The sequence below is a fragment of the Rhipicephalus microplus genome, chromosome 8 (genome assembly GCF_043290135.1).
Source record: "Rhipicephalus microplus isolate Deutch F79 chromosome 8, USDA_Rmic, whole genome shotgun sequence".
NCBI lineage: Eukaryota > Metazoa > Arthropoda > Arachnida > Ixodida > Ixodidae > Rhipicephalus > Rhipicephalus microplus.
In genome coordinates, this window is record NC_134707.1 from 19,118,443 (window position 1) to 19,136,346 (window position 17,904).

General features: G+C 45.3%; 1 protein-coding gene across 1 annotated transcript; it reads left to right on the forward strand.

Annotated features, from left to right (window-relative positions):
- Positions 1 to 7,967: 7,967 nt before the first annotated feature.
- LOC119165228 (large ribosomal subunit protein uL1) lies at positions 7,968 to 16,226 on the forward strand. Its single transcript, XM_075870367.1, has 5 exons — positions 7,968 to 8,069; positions 8,830 to 8,985; positions 10,702 to 10,850; positions 12,201 to 12,373; positions 15,959 to 16,226. The coding sequence occupies exons 1-5, from the start codon at positions 8,065 to 8,067 to the stop codon at positions 16,127 to 16,129; spliced, it is 654 nt and encodes a 217-aa protein (XP_075726482.1). The 5' UTR covers positions 7,968 to 8,064; the 3' UTR covers positions 16,130 to 16,226.
- Positions 16,227 to 17,904: the final 1,678 nt, after the last annotated feature.

Below are 17,904 nucleotides of genomic sequence, written 5' to 3' on the forward strand. Positions count from 1 at the left end.
CGTAAGCGGCTACATAGAGAGATAGATACGCAGATAAACGCCAAAAGTGCTTGCAGTACGTGAAGAACTGCTTCGCATTTAATATGGCGACATCTTTCGAAAATGGCAAGAGATGCCACCCAGAGCTGTTTGAGCAACCGGTGCTCTTCATGTAATGACGCTTATCCACTACGACCAAGAAGTTGTGCTGTAGGCAGTGGCGGCGCCAGCGTTTGGCATGTAGAGTGAGGGAGGCTGGAGTTTTTCTAAAATTTTTGCCTAGTACAAGATGCTGGCGCTCAACGGCCGCATGTATTAGGAATCTTGCAAACTCGTGTTTTAATGCGAGTTAATTTTCAGTCGTGCTTCTTGACGGGTTCACGGACGCAGGGAAGATGAAAAGTGACACGAACAAAGTAGCGCGCTGTTTTCACCGGGCGCTGCCGGGCCGTGCTACCGGTTCGAAATATGCGTTTTGTTTTCGTTTTCAAGCTATTGAAACCTCATTATTTGCGTGCTTCAGTATAAAATACTGCCGTGTACCATTCTACATATCGACACAAAAAAAAAAGCTTGTTTTTTTTTCCAATTCTCATCAGTTAAACTCGCCGGTCCTCTTATGGATTAACCCGAGACGACTTGTTTGTTTGTAGCCTAGAATCCATGGCCCATAACACTGGGGGATTGGCCAAGAAAACATACAGTATTTTATAGACGGTAACTGTAATAACGGGCGGGGCAATTGCCTGCAAATTATGCAAGGCTAAATCCGCCGGCTACCTACAACATCCTTAACCTTAGGTAACTGTAATATCGTTTACAAAAAAAGAAAAGATGTAAAAGGAAGATTTTTTCAAAAAGAGAACAAGAACAAATATCCAGAGAGTGAGAAAAAAATAAAATAATCACTAATATAATAACTATACCTTCATTCTAGGAGCCGACCATACAGGTGAGTGTGTTTTAAACACAAGTAATTTGGGTTTTACGCTTCATATTTATTGATATTTCGAAAATCGCTTCCCGACTCTTCTTTTTTTGAGTATTTGTTTGTGTGGTCCTTATGTTGAAGTACGTTTAATGTCTGGATTGAAATTGCCCACCGCATCAAATAAATTTCTTTGGCCACTTCCCAAAACGGAGGCAGTAAAATTTAGAACTGTCTCTGTGGTTAAACTTCAACCTAGATTCGCAGACGGAATATCTAGAGGTCTTTTCCTGATTACTGCGTAGTTACAACATGAGACAAACTAATGTTCAGCAGTTTCCGACTCTTAGCAGAAGGAAGGAAGAGGGGAAAGACACGCCAGCTCTGTGTAAATAAAAATTTAATAGGGGAACACGGCACAGGAATTTGGATATAATAACTTCAAGTTTTTTTTTGACGGACTCCACTAAGATTGACGGAAATTCGAGACGACTGAAAGGCAGAAACTATCTTCGTTTTCTTCCGGTTCAACGCGCTAAATGTTTCTTGCTTCCCTGCGGGATATTTTTTCGCCTAACATGGTTTTCCTACAGCCTCGAGGATTGGGAACAAAGCTAGCTTTCTGTCCCTCAGCTGATAATGCAATGCCCTCACGATCGGCTCATTTCAATTAAGCGAAGATGTTATATGCCGTCAAGTTACGTGACCTTCCGATACGTCACAAACATTTATGATATGTGACGTCATATGATGACGTTTTCGCGTAATGAAGATTTCTTGAATCACTCGGTTTCACCCGCTGACGCGAGAAGACGTCGGACACCGTCGGCGATCAATTTTTTGCTTTTGATGAGACGTATAAAGCTACCGCCTTAATGCACTGTGCGGCTGTATCTCCGTGAAGTTACAGCTTCCGCTGGTGTCCAGGGCAGCGTACTTGCAGCAATCAGGTAGAACAATTGGTCTTTTAAAAATTCTTCGTACTACACTCTAATATGTAGCCGTCATTTACAACCCCCGTATTTTATAGATTATGAGTAGTGGCGGCTGAAGACTACCCGTCACGTCTGGCAACATGGCGATCGGAATCGCTAAACGGGAGCTTGCAGCATCGCAATCGCTGCCGTGTGCAACGCTAACATTACGCCCCCCAAGCTGACTGGTAGCCCATGGGCACCACACATCCATTTGGCCTCTACTCTGCTCGCTATAGAATTAAGATGCCAGAGAGAAGCAGAAAGAAACAGAGCTGAGCATCCGGATATTAAGCCTACAACAATCCGTCCACGAATACACAAACAAGCTCAAGCAGACTACAGGCCACATTTTTCATGCCTGTCAGCTTGGCTCAAGTTGAGAGTCGGCATTAGACTTGAGACTTTAACAGCGCCTGTTCAAAACATAGGCAACGGTCGCAGTAATCGCGCCGCATATGGAGCTGTTCTAGTCTATATTCCACGATGGTTTCATTGTTTAAGCTCTCAAACGGTGAAATCACCTGCCGCAGTTCCTCATTTTCTGACACTTGCTTTTTCTCGGTGGCCACACATGTCAGGCTTCGCGAAGGGAATGGATGAAGAACTGTATCCCTTAAAGCAGTCTAGTGACATTTTGTGCTACTTAGTGCATGAACTCCAGGCTTGCACATAAAGTGAGATACCACTAGAGAGTAGCAAGAATCGGAGAACATTAGGTACCCAAGCTTTTAATATTAGCTCCTAGCAAAGGCTTCCCTTGAAAATTGACTTTCAGTTAGTCAAAAAAGCAACTCTCAGTCTAGCGTACGCCACGGTGACAAAACCATCTTCCGCAGATTACTTGCACGAGCTATCAGGTATCCGCCTAGCTAGCAGGTGACGCACGAGTGCCTTGATCTAGTAGTCGCGAACGACTGAAGCCTTTGAAATGAGCTCAGTGGCCAGACCAAGAAGTGCTTCACGATTATCGTTTCAGATTTTCTATTATACCTTAAACAATGCGATTACAGCCGAAAACCGAGCCGCATAGCAGCTTCGAATGCAGCCGCAGCATTCGTTTGCGCAAGAGACGACGCGGCGGCATCTCTACTCCAGTTGCAGCGCCTGGCGGGAAAATGCTGCACTAGCACCGACGACCGCTTCTCATTGAAATCTGCTCCTTCGCCCGGCCACTGAAAAAATAGAGGAGGCGCTGCTCCGGCTGACTGGCTAAGATGGCATTCCAATTATGCTGATAAAGACATTAGGTCCGAAGTCTAAGCAGGTTTTGAGAGAGGCAGTGAGCAAAATAATAATCGATGGAAAAGTTCCCGATGGATGGAAACTTAGCAGGATGAGCATAATCTATAAAGGAAAGGGAGGCAAAGCTGACATAAACAACTACCGTCCTATAACAGTGACATCAGTGGTGTACAGGCTGGCGATGCAGATTATAAAGGAAAGACTGCATGCATGAATAGAGGATGAGAGGGTGCTGGGGGAACTGCTGAATGGGTTTCGGAAACACAGGAGGTTGGAAGACAATCTGTTCTCACTGACACAGTGCATCGAAATAGCAGAAAAGGAACACAGGCCTCTGTGGCTAGCATTTTTGGATATCAAGGGAGCGTACGATAGGGTGGTTCAAGAAGAATTGGGGGAATACTGGACGCACTTGGCGTGGAAGATGTAGTCACTAATCTTTTAAAGGATATCTATACAGGTAACAAGGTAATTATAAAGAGGGAAAAACAGGTATCCGAGCCTGCAGAGGTAAAACGGGGGCTTAGGCAGGGGTGTCCTCTGTCACCCTTATTATTCATGATGTAACTACAAGGATTAGAGGGCCAAATTAGAGAAAAGTGGACTGGGCTTCAACCTCTCTTTCGTCAAACAAGGAAAAGTCATTGAACAGGCACTACCAGCATTGATGTACGCAGATGATATAGTGCTAATGGCCGACAACAAGGAAGATTTGCAGAGATTGGTGGACATCTGCGGTAATGAGGGAGATAGGTTAGATTTCGGATTCAGTAAGGAAAAATCAGCAGTCACGATTTTTATTGACAATGAAGGTAGCGAGCTTAGAATACAGGAGGTCACGCTAGAGATAACAGATAAATACAAATATCTGGGCGTATGGATAAGCAATGGGGCCGAGTACCTGAGGGAGCACGGAATATACGCGTCGACTAAAGGTAACAGGAATGCAGCGGTAATGATAAACAGGACACTGTGGAATTACAATAGGTATGATGTTGTGATAAGAATATGGAAAGGGGTCATGGTTCCTGGTCTGGCGTTTGGCAATGCGGTCTTGTGCATGAGATCAGAAGTTCAAGCAAGATTAGAAATTAAGCAACGTGGAATAGGTAGGTTTGGCTTAGGAGCTCACGGGAATACGCCAAATCAGGGAGTACAAGGTGATATGGGATGGACATCATTTGAGGGCAGGGAAGCTAGCAGCAAGATAAAATTTGAGAAGCGATTGAGAGAAATGCGGGAGGAGCGCTGGGCTAGGAATGTTTTCAGCTACTTGTACATGAAGAATGTCGATACAAATGGCGGAAGCGAACCAGAAAGTTGACTGGTAAATACTTGGAAAACAGCAGGGGGCCCAACCAAAAAGAATTATCGGTTAAGAAGAAGGTGAAGGAAGCTGAGACCGATATGGGGAGAATTGGCATGATTAAGAAGTCCGCACTTGAGATCTATCGAACGTTTAAGCAGGAAATTGCCAAGGAAAAGATCTATGATAATACTAGGGGTAGTTCTCTACTGTTTGAGGCCAGGACGGGAGTATTGCGAACCAAGACATATCGGGCCAAATACGAAGGGGTAGACACGGTATGCAGTGCGTGTGGAGAGGAAGAAGAAACTGCCGAACACTTGATAATGTTCTGCAAAGGGCTCCACCCTATAGTTAAGGATGATGGCGCAGAGCTTCTCAAAGCACTGGCGTTTAGGGACAGTGAGGGCAAAATAGACTTTAAGCGGGTAGAATTAACTAGAAGGAGGTTGTCTGATTGGTGGCTAAAGTCAAGGCACGAGTGAAAATTAAACCCTTCACTGCAGAGTGCGAATCCTCAACCTCACTATTTAAGGGGAAAAATAAATCTAGTTTTTAATTCAGTCAGTATTACGGCTTGGTGGCGCTAGCCGCCGCCCGATCTAAAGGGTACAGCCATATCCATCTATCCATCGCCCTACGCCATCTTCTGCTGCCGACAAGAGCTCTCGCTGAGTGGTGCCTCGTCCTCGGACTCCTGCGACCGTGTCCATCTTTCCTATCTTCTGCTTGCTTCTGGGTGTCGCTGTTCCTGCGCCACGCTCTCTTTTTCCCCCTCTCTATCTCTATAGTTTTAATCCTATCCTTTTAATCCCTCCTTACCCCCATCCCTCGTGAGGTGTCGCGCACTGATGCAGACAGTTACTAGGCTCACTTCTCTCTTTTTTTTTTATCTTTCAGAATCACATAAGCATCACATAAGGCCTACCACGACAAAGCGCTCGGGTATAATTGATCAGTGCCAGCAGCATCAACATGGGCAGACTCGAATATGCGCGTGTTACGTTACGGACGCGCAGTGGCTATTCTGCAATCGGCAAAAGGAATAATTATGGCACACTTTTATTTGAAGAATTATGACAATTTCCAACTCTGCTTGCAGTAGCCACTCTAGCTTGACACGGGTGCAGACGTTCTTTCTTGCTTTTTTTTTGCTGCACCGTTGGGCTCCAGCGACGTTCGCTGTTAGAATGACAATTTTTAAAAAAATTGAAGTGCATTGGTACGAATACAAAAATAATACACGTGTTTTGTACACATGAGGAGGTCCGGACCTAATGTCTAAAGCTTTCGGGACTTTTTCCTAAAGGCAATTATGATACATTACACAATGTTTAAATAAACAGTGATACAGCAGACAGATGTAAGCAAAAAAGAAAAAAAGAAAAGAAAACGTGGCACAACGCACCGTAGAGCAGAAAGCGCCTTACAATTGCTACGCTGGTTTTGCAATAGAAATTCGGGGATACGTTACTTATGACATACAAACTTTACGTACGCCCCATTGTGGAGTTTGGTTGCGTTCTGTTTTCCGGAAGTGCTGAGCACAAGTTAAGACCTCTTATATTTCTAGAAAGGCAAGCTCTGCGGCTGTGTCTCGAACTACCTAGGTGCGTCGCGAATAGGGTGTTTTATTTGGAAGCCTGAATCATTTCACTTCATGTAAGATTCCGACAGCTTACCGTGCAAACGTTTATAAAGCTCTACGATGCGCCCATCTCCTGTTAATAGACAGTTTTCACCAGATATCCTGTTACTTTTTTTTTAAGCGCACGTGGTGTCGTTATCAAAGACACCAAGTCCTTTTTGTCGAGTCTCTGTTATCAAATATTCACGTTTCCCTCCAGCTTTTTAACTCCCCGAACCCTATGATCGATGCCAGTCGACTTAATTTTAGATTTTTTTTTCCAAAAAACGCCAAGTTACTTCCAAAGCATGTTCTGGAGGGCCTCCTTCAAGACCATCTCGGTCATTTTCCTAATTACGTAGTAATTTCGAAGGATGCAACGCAAAATCTTCAGAAGGCTGGAGTATTTTTTCTCATCAGTTTAATTGGTCCTTTGCGCTCCGATCGCCTTACTTCACACCAATTTATCTCGCAGAATTCCTGGCTATTACATTGGCTCTTCGAAAACTAAGTTATCAGCAATCAAAAGCTATTATTATTTCGGATGCTTTGCCTGTTTGTACACATTTCCGTCCACAAAGCGGTCTCCTCTTCTCAGGATACTTTGGTCTCTCGTACTGCCGTACCCTATCAGAAGTTCTGTTTCTTTGGGCCCCGGGCAGGCTAGAATCGCACTAAATGAAACTGCTGACTCACTTAAAGTTTCCCGGTGGTACTAGTAGCTCCACAGTTTTCTTTTATTACTGCCGAACGATTCAGACACCTGGTAATTTAGAAAATAAACGAAACATCGCTCCTACAATCTGAAGAAATTCGGCACTTCTGATTCACATGGAACACCGAAATATGCCTTTCCCGTCAATGTGAGGTGACCCTCACAAGCTTTCGCTGCAGAGTTCCTCGGTTAAATTTTTATCTCCACAAATCAGTATTTTCATTAACTAATTTATCTGCAGTTTGCAATGAACCGGAAACAATGCGTCACTTTCTTCTCACATGCCGCTTCTTCGCCTCGCTGCGCCGAATAATCCACCCTTTTATCGTTTGGAGCCAGTCAGTTGGGTGCGGGCCACAGTGCTATTCTGTCAGTGCTACATAAATTCATTCAGGCAACCGGAAGAATGCGCTGCTAGTGGCACCGCCAGATATATCAAATTCTTTGTCCCCTTCTTCATTTTTGATAATTTGTTTTATATATTCGGCTTTATTGATTTCTCTTTCACTTTTTCACCTTTTTTAAAGGAACATTATTATTGTTCTTATCTGATTTCTCTCTTTTTTTAGCGATCGTTATATAAAAAATTTCCCTAATAATGTACAGTGTGGCCGATCCCCCTTGTGGGTATGAGCCAAGATCTTCTAGGTGACAAGACAAGACAAGAGTGATCCCGAAGCCACCATAAGGGGCAAAGAGAGCAGAGTGGGTCAGAGGAACATCCTAGTCAAAATCAAGAAGAAGAAATGGACAGGGCGCAATTGCAAGATAACCGCCGGTCATTAAGGATCACAGACTGGATCCCAAGAGAAGGCAAGCGGATGAACGGGAGACAGAATGTTAGACGGGCAGATGAGATTAGGAAGTTTGCGGGTATAAAGTGGCAGCAGCAAACGCAGGACCGAGTAGACTGGCGGAACATCGGAGATGCCAAATTCGTTCTGCAGTGGGCGTAGTCGGATTGATGATGATGAATCCCAAAGCCAGCTTTGGACATAAAAGTACCAACAGTTCGTAAGCGCGACGGTTCGTCATAACTTCATAAAAAACGCATTAGCGATGTTCAAGTCACGTGTTCAAAGGAAGAGTAAACTGATATATAGTTTCAAACTGTAACTTGAAACTCTCCGATTGGGTTTCTTCTTTGTTCACGTGACATGCTAGCATAGCGCGCGACCGGGCTTGGCGACAGATCGTGTGGGCCCCGTTGTGCAGCGCGCCCCGTGCGTGTTTTTTCGGCGGCGGCCGGGGCCTTCTGAACGGGCACGGGTGGGTTGGGGTACGTGCAACATGAGGTACGAAACGCTCGTTTTTTTCCCTAGATTATTTCTCTGTGTGTCGCTTTCCTAACGGTTTAGCGTACGCCCAAGTTTTGGGCAAAGCTCTCGCGATAGAAGGAAGCCCTACGCGATTCCCCACGCTTTATATAGATCTGCGCAGTGTCTATTCTCCCGGTAACCGGTATAATTGTAAAAAAAAAATGTGGATCTATATTCCATTTGTGTAAACAGCGGCAGGCGCCATTGGCCCACTGAGGCGCTTGTGGGGACATGTAGGCCCCGCCGACCCTAGCCCAGCCCAAAGCTCGCCATGAGTACGATCGCGGGATGACATACACAACAGCCACACAACAACGGCTACCTCTGAGCATAGCGGGTCGGGTTGGTTCCCCGACGCGCTGTGCTCGGAGGCTGCCTTGCAGCTGCTAAGTCTGTTGCCAAGCGATTATGAAGAGTGGTGGCCAGCTCTGGGCGGGACGCTGCATGTTGGGCTGCGCACGGGAGTTCAAAGGCTGATGTATAGTCCCTGATGCTGTTATACGCGCCAGTTCTCAAAATCAAAATTAGAGTATATATATAATCCATCCCAGTTCAATTCGGCGCTGCTTACGTACATAGTTCATGTACATTTGTGCGTTCGTATGTGTACATGCCCTTATATACGCAAACAAAATTGAAATATTTTATAACAAAATTTGACACCACCCCCTCTACCCGCCTTCTGTATGCCCCTGGCCTGAAGATTCTAAAAGGGTTATGCTTCGTTTTCACGCAGTACCAAGGTTAGCCGTGAGCTGTTGCGCGAGAGCATCAACGCCCTCTTGGACGAGTCGGCCCGCCGCCACCGCAAGTTCACAGAGACGGTCGAGATGCAGATTGCCCTCAAGAACATCAACCCTCACAAGGACAAGCCCGCCTCTGGCACATTCAGGTGCGCGTAGAGCCTTAGATAACCAGTTATTATAACAAGTTATTATAACGCCTTGTGGTGGAGGGCCAATTGTTTCTGGAAATTTCGGCCATCTGCAGGGCTTTCAACGCGCACCTTAATCTAAGCACACATCTCTCAAGCATTTCCACATGCGTAGATATTGCGGTCGCTACTGCTGGTATTCCTTTCCGAGTCCTTCAGGTCAGCAGTCGCGCAATGAAACTACTAAACTACCGTGGCACTTACCGTAATGACGCTTTGCCGGTAATCAGTTACTTTTCCCGGTAGACCTGACCTGAAGACCCAAAGAGGTCTCCTGGATCAAGCCTGGCGAGCTGCAGCGGCCACTGGTGTCCTGGAATGGGGAAACCACCCTTGACTTTCACCCCTCCCCGTTTTCTTTTTTTTTCATAAATAAAATAATGCATCATCATCATCATCATCATCAGCATCATCATCATCATCATCCGGGTAGCGTCGAACTTTAACTTTTAGATGCGAAACAGTTCAGCGTCTAGTTGAATCCAGAGTGTGGCGTGACCATCCTCACTGCGCATGCGTGTCCACTTCCCCTTATCTCCTCTTGTGCGTTCACCCTTTTCTTGCCATGCAACGCCGACGCAGGGAGCATTGGCTAACGTCATGCTATATATATTCTCTCACTCGTCGAGGCATTCCTCCCCCCCCCCCCCCCCAGTGTATACATTGCCATTGAGCATGCGCAATCCCTTCCTCTACTACGCCCCCCCCCCCCTTCTCTCGCCTCACAATGTCGATGCAGGCAGCATCTGCTACCGCGTTTCTTGATTAAAAAAAAACGACTGCACTCACTACACGGCCATTCGCTTGGGACCTACAAGTTTGTGCCGGTAGAAGATTTATTCTGTGCGTTGTTGAACAATCAAAAATTCGCAGCGTGTGCTTTTAACTAAAAGCGGACGGACTGCAGGTCCACTAAAATTAGAGTATGTATACTTATTAACCAACCCGGTCAATTCTGCGCTGCTAACGATGTAGAATGAGTTGCACGGCGAGAGGCGGCGAGGCTGTCTCGGCCACCATGAACCAAGTCGAGCCATGGCGCATGCGTGCGGAGCGCACGCATGCGCAGTAAATCATCGCGCTCGAACACGAAGCACTCGCGCGCCCCCTGTTTGCGGCGTGTGAGCAAACGACTTCATATTCGCTGCAGCGAGAAAAAAAAAACTGATTACAAATCTTTCGTGGTGTTTTCGCTTCGCCATTCCGACACTGGGCTCATCGAACGGTAACTTTTCCGTTCCGCTAAAAACAAATGCCATCATTAAAATAGGTTGTTAGGCCCTTTAAGCCATGGACGTAGTAAACTGTCGCCTGTGTGCGCACACACACGCACTCGTAAGCGTCCGAAGGGATCCCCTTGAGGGTTGGGATGGAAGGCTAACTGCAGTGCCTCCTCCCCTGTTAAGTCAATGTATGGGGCATACATTGCGCCCCCCTCCCTTCCTTCCTAGGTGACTATAGCCTCTTACCCCACGTGCACCCACGCATGTGCGCCCACTCACGCATGCACACGAGTATGCAGTAAACTCGCGTGTATTTGCGGAGAATCGGAATAGTAATACCAGGAAATCTGCGGGAGACATACTATGGCTTCGTTGACGATATGTCTTTTTTTTTTATTCTCGCGGATGATGCATGATAGTCGTGTGTATACTGCGCTCGTCGCTTACGCAGAGTGAGGCACTGCATGAAGCCAAACTTCAGGGTTTGTGTGATCGGCGACCCGCAACACTGCGACGAAGCCAAAGCGAAGAAAGTCGACTGCATCGACATGGAGACCGTACGTCTGATGAGGAAGAAGTCCAGCATCGCCAAGAAGATAAGTACGTGCTGCTATACTTCGCGTCACACTCGTATTTGTATGACAGAAAGAAGCGAAATTCAAAGGCTCGTTTCCTTTGTTAGCCACATCAATCGGTGCATTTAATTCTGAGAAAGCTAGCCTCATCCTAATTCACACTCCCAGGTTTAAATACAAGATATACTCAGTTAGGTACACGAAGACGACCGTGTTCGTGAATTGGTAGAACATCGGAACCGTTATTCCGTCCCTGCAGGTGGAAAGTTGCACATTCGGGAATTTCAATTTTCTTGAAGTCGTATTAAAATTACGGCAAATGACGTCGCTTTTGCTTTTCTTGGCTTGATTAGAGAGCATGAGACACAGGGTCCCCAAGCTGCGTTGCGTAGGTTGCTCTTGCGTTCGGAAGATCAGCAGAGTTTGGGAACTGGGTCAAACGCAGGCGGTGTTGGATCAACCGCACGGCCACAAACGGCCAAAACTCAAATTATGCGATGGGCGGGCTATACTGCGTCGGAGACAATGTTGCGTCTGCATAGTTTTGCTGGCGGCCCAATACACCTTGGGGGGGGGGGGGGGCCCACGCTAGTTTTCGGTTTTTGGACCTTCGTACAGCGCAAGAGCCCATGAGTGCCTTTGGTTCTGCGCATGCGCCCTGGTCGCTCGCAGATTTCTAGGATCCCCAAGTAACGCGGCCGCCTCCATGGATGGCGTCTCATACATGCCATGACCACATAAAGTGCTGGTGTAAACCAGATTATTTCATTTCGCAGCCACGTTTACAGCAAGTATATTTTAGATTCACATCGGCGACTGACACAAGTACGCAACAGGTGACAGATAGTCATATCAGCGACCATGGTGTGCCATCCGTCACACCCATTTCTGCTCCTGATAACGTCTGTCTCGTTGCCATGATGACGTGAAATATGAAATAGTCTCTAAGATATTCCGACGTCATGCTCTTGGGCCGCTGTATGGTTTGGTGGCTTTGAGACTTGATCATAGGAACACGGGACACGCTGCAAGCGATGTTATCTACTTAAACTTTACATGGAACCTTGCGGGTTCGGTCTTCCAGAGGCAAGCTTCATTCTTCCTCCTTTTAACATTTATAATTCTTTGAAATAACATATTCCATACTTTCCTTCGCAATATTGTCGACATGTTCTTATTAATGATGAAGGTCGCATGGTTGGTCCCCACCAGTGGCCTTATGGTCCACTTTTTTTTCGCATTTGCATTTCAAGAGCCACTAGTAACATCATCCATATACCTTCTTTGACATTGCTGTCCATCAGTTCTCACCAATATTGCATTTGACAAAGAGCAACGAGCCCTTGAAATTCACCCTGCTTTCCTTCTCGATCAGTCAAGAAGTTCGATGGCTTCCTGGCGTCGACCAGCGTCATCAAGGACGTAACCAACCTGGTGGGTCCCATGATGAAGAGGATGGGCAAGCTGCCGCTGCCACTCGCGCACGACGACGACATGTACGAGAAGATCCACGAGGCCAAGACCACCATGACCTTCAATATGAGGAGGGTAAGACCGCAGAGATTAACTTTCCACGCCTATGGTGTTGCGGCTTCCGTATGTAGTCCATCACAAAGTGTTGGCTGGTTTAAAATACTTTGAATGGCTGAACTAGGTGCAGACAGCCTCTTGACGTTTCTCGCATAGCTTTTCTCGTTCGGAAGACTACGTTACGGAGCAGCACTTTTGAGTACAGCGCGAAAACGACGATGACGGAAGAGTACAGAAGGGACACAGACACGCGCTGATTCAGTTTCAGCTTCAAATTATTCATTCATTAAAAATACAAAATTCGTAGAACGTAGTACTCCGACGAGGGTCCCAAAGTCAAGCGACTGCAGTGGGACCCTCGGTTAACAGTAACAATAAAATTATTAATTATAACAGCACGTAAAATACGCAACACAGGTGAAAAGTAAACAGTGAACTCACATAAAATAACATCAAGTAAACAAAAAAAAACAGTCAGAATGCGACACAAGAACAATAGTAATAAGTTATACAAGTAAAACATAATCACGCCATAAAGCAATAACCTAAATTTGCAAAAACTTTCCAATTTCATGCCCGGATACACAAGAATCGTTAAGTAATCATCGTTGTCAACCTAGTTATGCAAGATGAAGTTTTTAAGTTCACGTTTGAATGCACGAAAAGATGATGATGATGATTTTAGTGTATAGGGCAGGTTATTCCACAATTTAATGACCGCGAAGGCGGACGTCATTTTGCCATAATTGGTGTTACATTTAGGTGAAAGGAAGTTGTGACTGTGGACGAATCTAGTGCTATTGGTGTTAGTGAGTAAACTAGCATCGATTAAATCAAACACAAGCTGTTTATTAAGTTGTTTATATAACAATGTGATTAAGTGAAAATTAAATAAGCCAGACACAGTAAGTATACAGTTAGCCTGAAGGAGTGGGGTAGCATTAGAATAAAATGAACTGTTGGTAATAATGCGAATGGCCTGATTCTGAATGTGCTGTACAGACTAAATATGAGCGTTATATGTATTTCCCCATGATGTAATGCCATAGGTGATGTGACTATGTATGAAGGCAAAGTATAAAGACAATTCGCTACTGAAAAGTTTTATTTAAAAACACATGAACGTCAAAGCAATAAAAAAATAAAAAAATATGCATAGGACTAAAGCGAAACGTGTCTTCACAGAGCTTGTTGAGCGGTTATTGTGCATTGCTTCAGCAACGGCTAAAAATGCAAAGTCACGTTTACAACGGCATGCAGCTTGAAGCTTGCAGCGCACACCTGAAGCAGAAAGCACGCACGACATTAACATACACAGGAAGAGCGCGGACTAACTACTGCCAAAGCTCGACACTGATAACGCGTTGTTCGATACGCACGAAACAGAGGACAAGCGCGAACAACCGTCACAATTCTTCCTGCGTCGTATTTCGGCATCGTGGTCTTTTCGTAAACGTGGCAGTTTGCGAAGTGACCTTCATCCTTTCCCGAATTACGAGTCTGATAAGCGCGCGCGCGCAAAAGAGAGTATACGCTCCGTGGAGGCGACGACCTTTTCAGCACGCCCAATGCGAGCCCATCGCGTCATCTCTCCATTGACAACAAAAAACGCGCTAAAGTTTCGAAGCTCTGAGGACTGCCAAACGGTGCGTGGTGTATATAATTGGCTTCACGTTAGCACTCAGGACAACGCACGCTCCGAGACGTAGTGGCTCCGCGTGACGAATGCTTGCCTTCTGGTTTTGGGGGGTGAAGCTTATACGATGTGGCTCAGTACCTCCTCCGTTGTCGTAGCTACCCTTTGCTTCTAGATGGCGCTGCGCTGTTGCAGTACGTGAAGTGATCGGTAGATCGCGGGGAGACAGACGAATGCGTTGGAGACGCGTGACCGAAAGGCGGTAGTAAAGCGTGGAGATGGACGGCTGGACCCAGAGCTGAGAGACTACAAAGCTTCGCCCCAATGATCCTTCACTCCGTGAATATGCTATGATTTTTTTTCGTTGCAGTCTTTTAGTATTTATTTTCAACGTCACTTACGTGACGGAAGTATGTCAGCGGAGCCATGGTGGTTTCCGGCATAAAACAATTTCGTGTTAAAAAACATATGAACATGATTTCTGTACCCTTCCGTCTTCATTGTTATCGTGCTCTAACCCCCCCCCCCCCCCCCAAATGCTGCCTTACCAACTAGCTTAACTCTCAATGCTATTATACGTCTCGAGACTTGTGACTCGTCGGCTACATGTTCTAGGGTCCCCTATAGTCATTGCTGACCCCGTTAACAGACGCTAAAGAAAGAGTGTGCCTAAAAAGGGTGTTTTTTCATTCAACAGAACATATAGTCCTGTTGCTTTCTTGTGTTTTCTTTCTTGAAAAATGGGTGCTCGCCACTTAAATAAAAAGGCTATACCACACTTACCTAGTAATTTGGAAAACACTACGCACGTGTTAATAATGAAAGGAACACGCAATGTAGATGACGACTATAGAGCCTTTTTTGTTTGACCATAACACGCCCATTGTATACTCTTTTTTTATGGCGTGTGTTAGTAAAGCTGAATGCTCGTGCTAAGAAAAGATTGAGAAGAAAAGGGATTTTCACCCACCTACCAGTTCTGTACCGTAATGAATGTAAAAATTAATATGCAGCGATGACGCGGTTATTGGGAAGGCCTGCCATTGGTCCCCGTTTGGCCCCGAGTTTACGGTAACCAATAGCGTTAAGTAAACAGTTCTTTGAATTACACAGCAGGTGTTTTTGGCCAGTGCCATTATCATATAAAAAGCAGGTGGTCCAACTCAGTAGTGGTATACGGAAGAAGTGGCCCAGCCCTTCATATAACCAGGCGAAAGCTAACTCCACCTCCCTGCGCGCACGCTTTTGAGTATCATAGAACAATGTCATGCGACCATATAGCAAAACAACTAAACTATGTAACATAATAATAAAAATACTTAAACCAAAACAATAGAGTCGCTACGCCCAAATTTATGACAGTGACGACTACTGACGATAGAAAATACAATGTAAAAGTTTTTAAACGTCCACATGTTCAATAAGAACTTTAAAAATTGTGTGGAATTGAGTTTAAATAATGAAGTGACTGTGAATGACAACGATTTTATGCCGTAAAATTATACTGCGTTTCATATATCGGCTGCATCGCTATGGAAGCTAACGAGACCTCTTGCAGTGCATGCACTTGCAGCACGAAAAAAAAAAGCTCAGTGATTTCACTACGCGTTATACATTTTTTCTTTTAGTTCTTCAGCGAGTAATAAATTTATATCCGTTGTGCCTGACAAATATGGAAACGTCATTATTTATACCGTTGTCGATACGCTGTTCAGAATGGCTGGGTGTTTTTGTTTGTATTGTGGCCTCCGCGATCAGTTCCGTCAGCGCTCGTTACAGAGGGCACATTTGTCCAAGCACAATACGCGCGGAGTTGGACATTTTGCTGACAGAACTTCTTGCATAGCTTCCACAGCGTTGCACTTGGTGTATGCAACGAAGTATGGTCAGTTCTTCGAATGCGAAATGAGTGCGTTTAGCGAGTGTGGACGACATTCGCATTCACCGCGACGTACACCTCGTCGCAGGTGCTGTGGCTCGCCGTGTGCGTCGGCCACGTCAAAATGACGACCGAGATGCTCTCCGACAACGTCAACGAAGCCATCAGGTCGCTCCTGACGCTGCTCAAGAAGAACTGGCAGAACATCAGGTCCATCCACCTCAAGTCTACCATGGGACGGCCTCAGAGAATCTACTAAAGCCACGCCCACCCCTGCATGGTCGTACAGCTCAAGATAAAAATAAAAAAAGGTGGCAGACAATTAAAAAAAAGCTGCGACCCAAAGGCTTCGCCAACGCTGCAAAGGCTTGTTCAGGATTCATTTACATCAGGGACGCAATCCAAAAAGCACCCCTTGGCTACGCCCCCTGGCTAGGCACCCTGGCTCTTATGCCAGTGATCGGGGTTGTCTTCTGCACGGTGCGTCGTTCTCTATAGTATGTCTGTAATATGTTACGAGGGTTGCCAGGTGAAAAAGACAAAAACATAGCCAAGAAATTTGAAACTTGCCAAAAGCTAACTTGAGCAAGAGACAGTAAAAATACCCAAAAGTAGCCACGCTTTTAAAGTGAACGATGTTAAGCTCAGTGGATGCAATAAACACTTGGCGGGAAGTAGCGACAAGGCTGAAAGAACACCTAAATTTTTTAATTGCTGAAATCAAGTGAATAAATTGTTTACCTAAAGAATTGATTGATATGTGGGGTTTAACGTCCCAAAACCACCATATGATTATGAGAGACGCCGTAGTGGAGGGCTCCGGAAATTTTGACCACCTGAGGTTCTTTAACGTGCACCCAAATCTGAGCACACGGGCCTACAACATTTCCGCCTCCATCAGAAATGCAGCCGCCGCAGCCGGGATTTGAACCCGTGACCTGCGGGTCAGCAGCCGAGTACCTTAGCCACTAGACCACCGTGGCGGGGCAACCTAAAGAAACATTTCGTGCAAGACAACGAAGTTTTTTGGACCGGCGCAGAAATGGTACTCCATTCAAGCGCCTTTATTAATATTTCGCAAAAGGACCAGGACTATACTAGCTTTGAGGCGACGATAAAATGGCTTCGTACTCCATGAACGCTGAAAATCGAAGTTGCTGGGATTCAAACAAATCGTAGTGACTTCGCAATCACTTCTCAACTGATGCCGAAATCTAAGCAGTTAACACCTTTAAGCCTGTTTTTACGCAGGGCTTAAATATTGCCACAGGGATGTCTTTGATAGGGCTTGTATAAGATTTTAAGATCTACTTTTAAAAATTTACAGACGAAGTGGCGAATAAAAATGTATTGATACCTATTATATCTATTCTAAATTGTACTAATACGGTTCATTCCGTTTTTATCAGGTATGCTTGAGCACGAACATCGTAGACATGATATTCGATTTCTGATGTAGATGAGTGCGGAGCGTTCTCGACTCGAAACGTATTAGATAATTCACATAACTTCAAACTGCAATCTTCAGTAATATTCTTGTAAAATGAGGCCCCATGCAACAGTTTCTCTTCCTTCAATCGCCTTGCATGGCTCTTCAAAATTCCTTTATTTTAAGCAATGAAAGAACCTAATTCAATTTTGGGGACCGAAGCCTCCCCAGGCCACCATGTTTTGAAATTGCATATGCCAGTTCAGCGGCTACGACGTCCCAAGCTTTCAATAATTTCTTTCAAACCAAAGTAACAAGAAAGTAGCCAGAAAATAACCATGTATAGTTAAGGTAATTTTTTACGCCATGTGTCAACAAATTGGTAAACGCTAAAGCTTTGATTTCTAAGAGTATACATCACAATAGCCTAACTGAGCTCCATGCGTATAATCTTTTGAATTGTAAGCCTGCGCTTCGCGGTTCGGGGTGCATGCCTCAACCATGTCGTAAGAAACGCCAGTGCGGGCAACATCAGCTGCCTCAACGTATACACTGAATGCTATACTAAAAGCTCAGTTGTTTTCCCACTACACTTCCCCTTTATT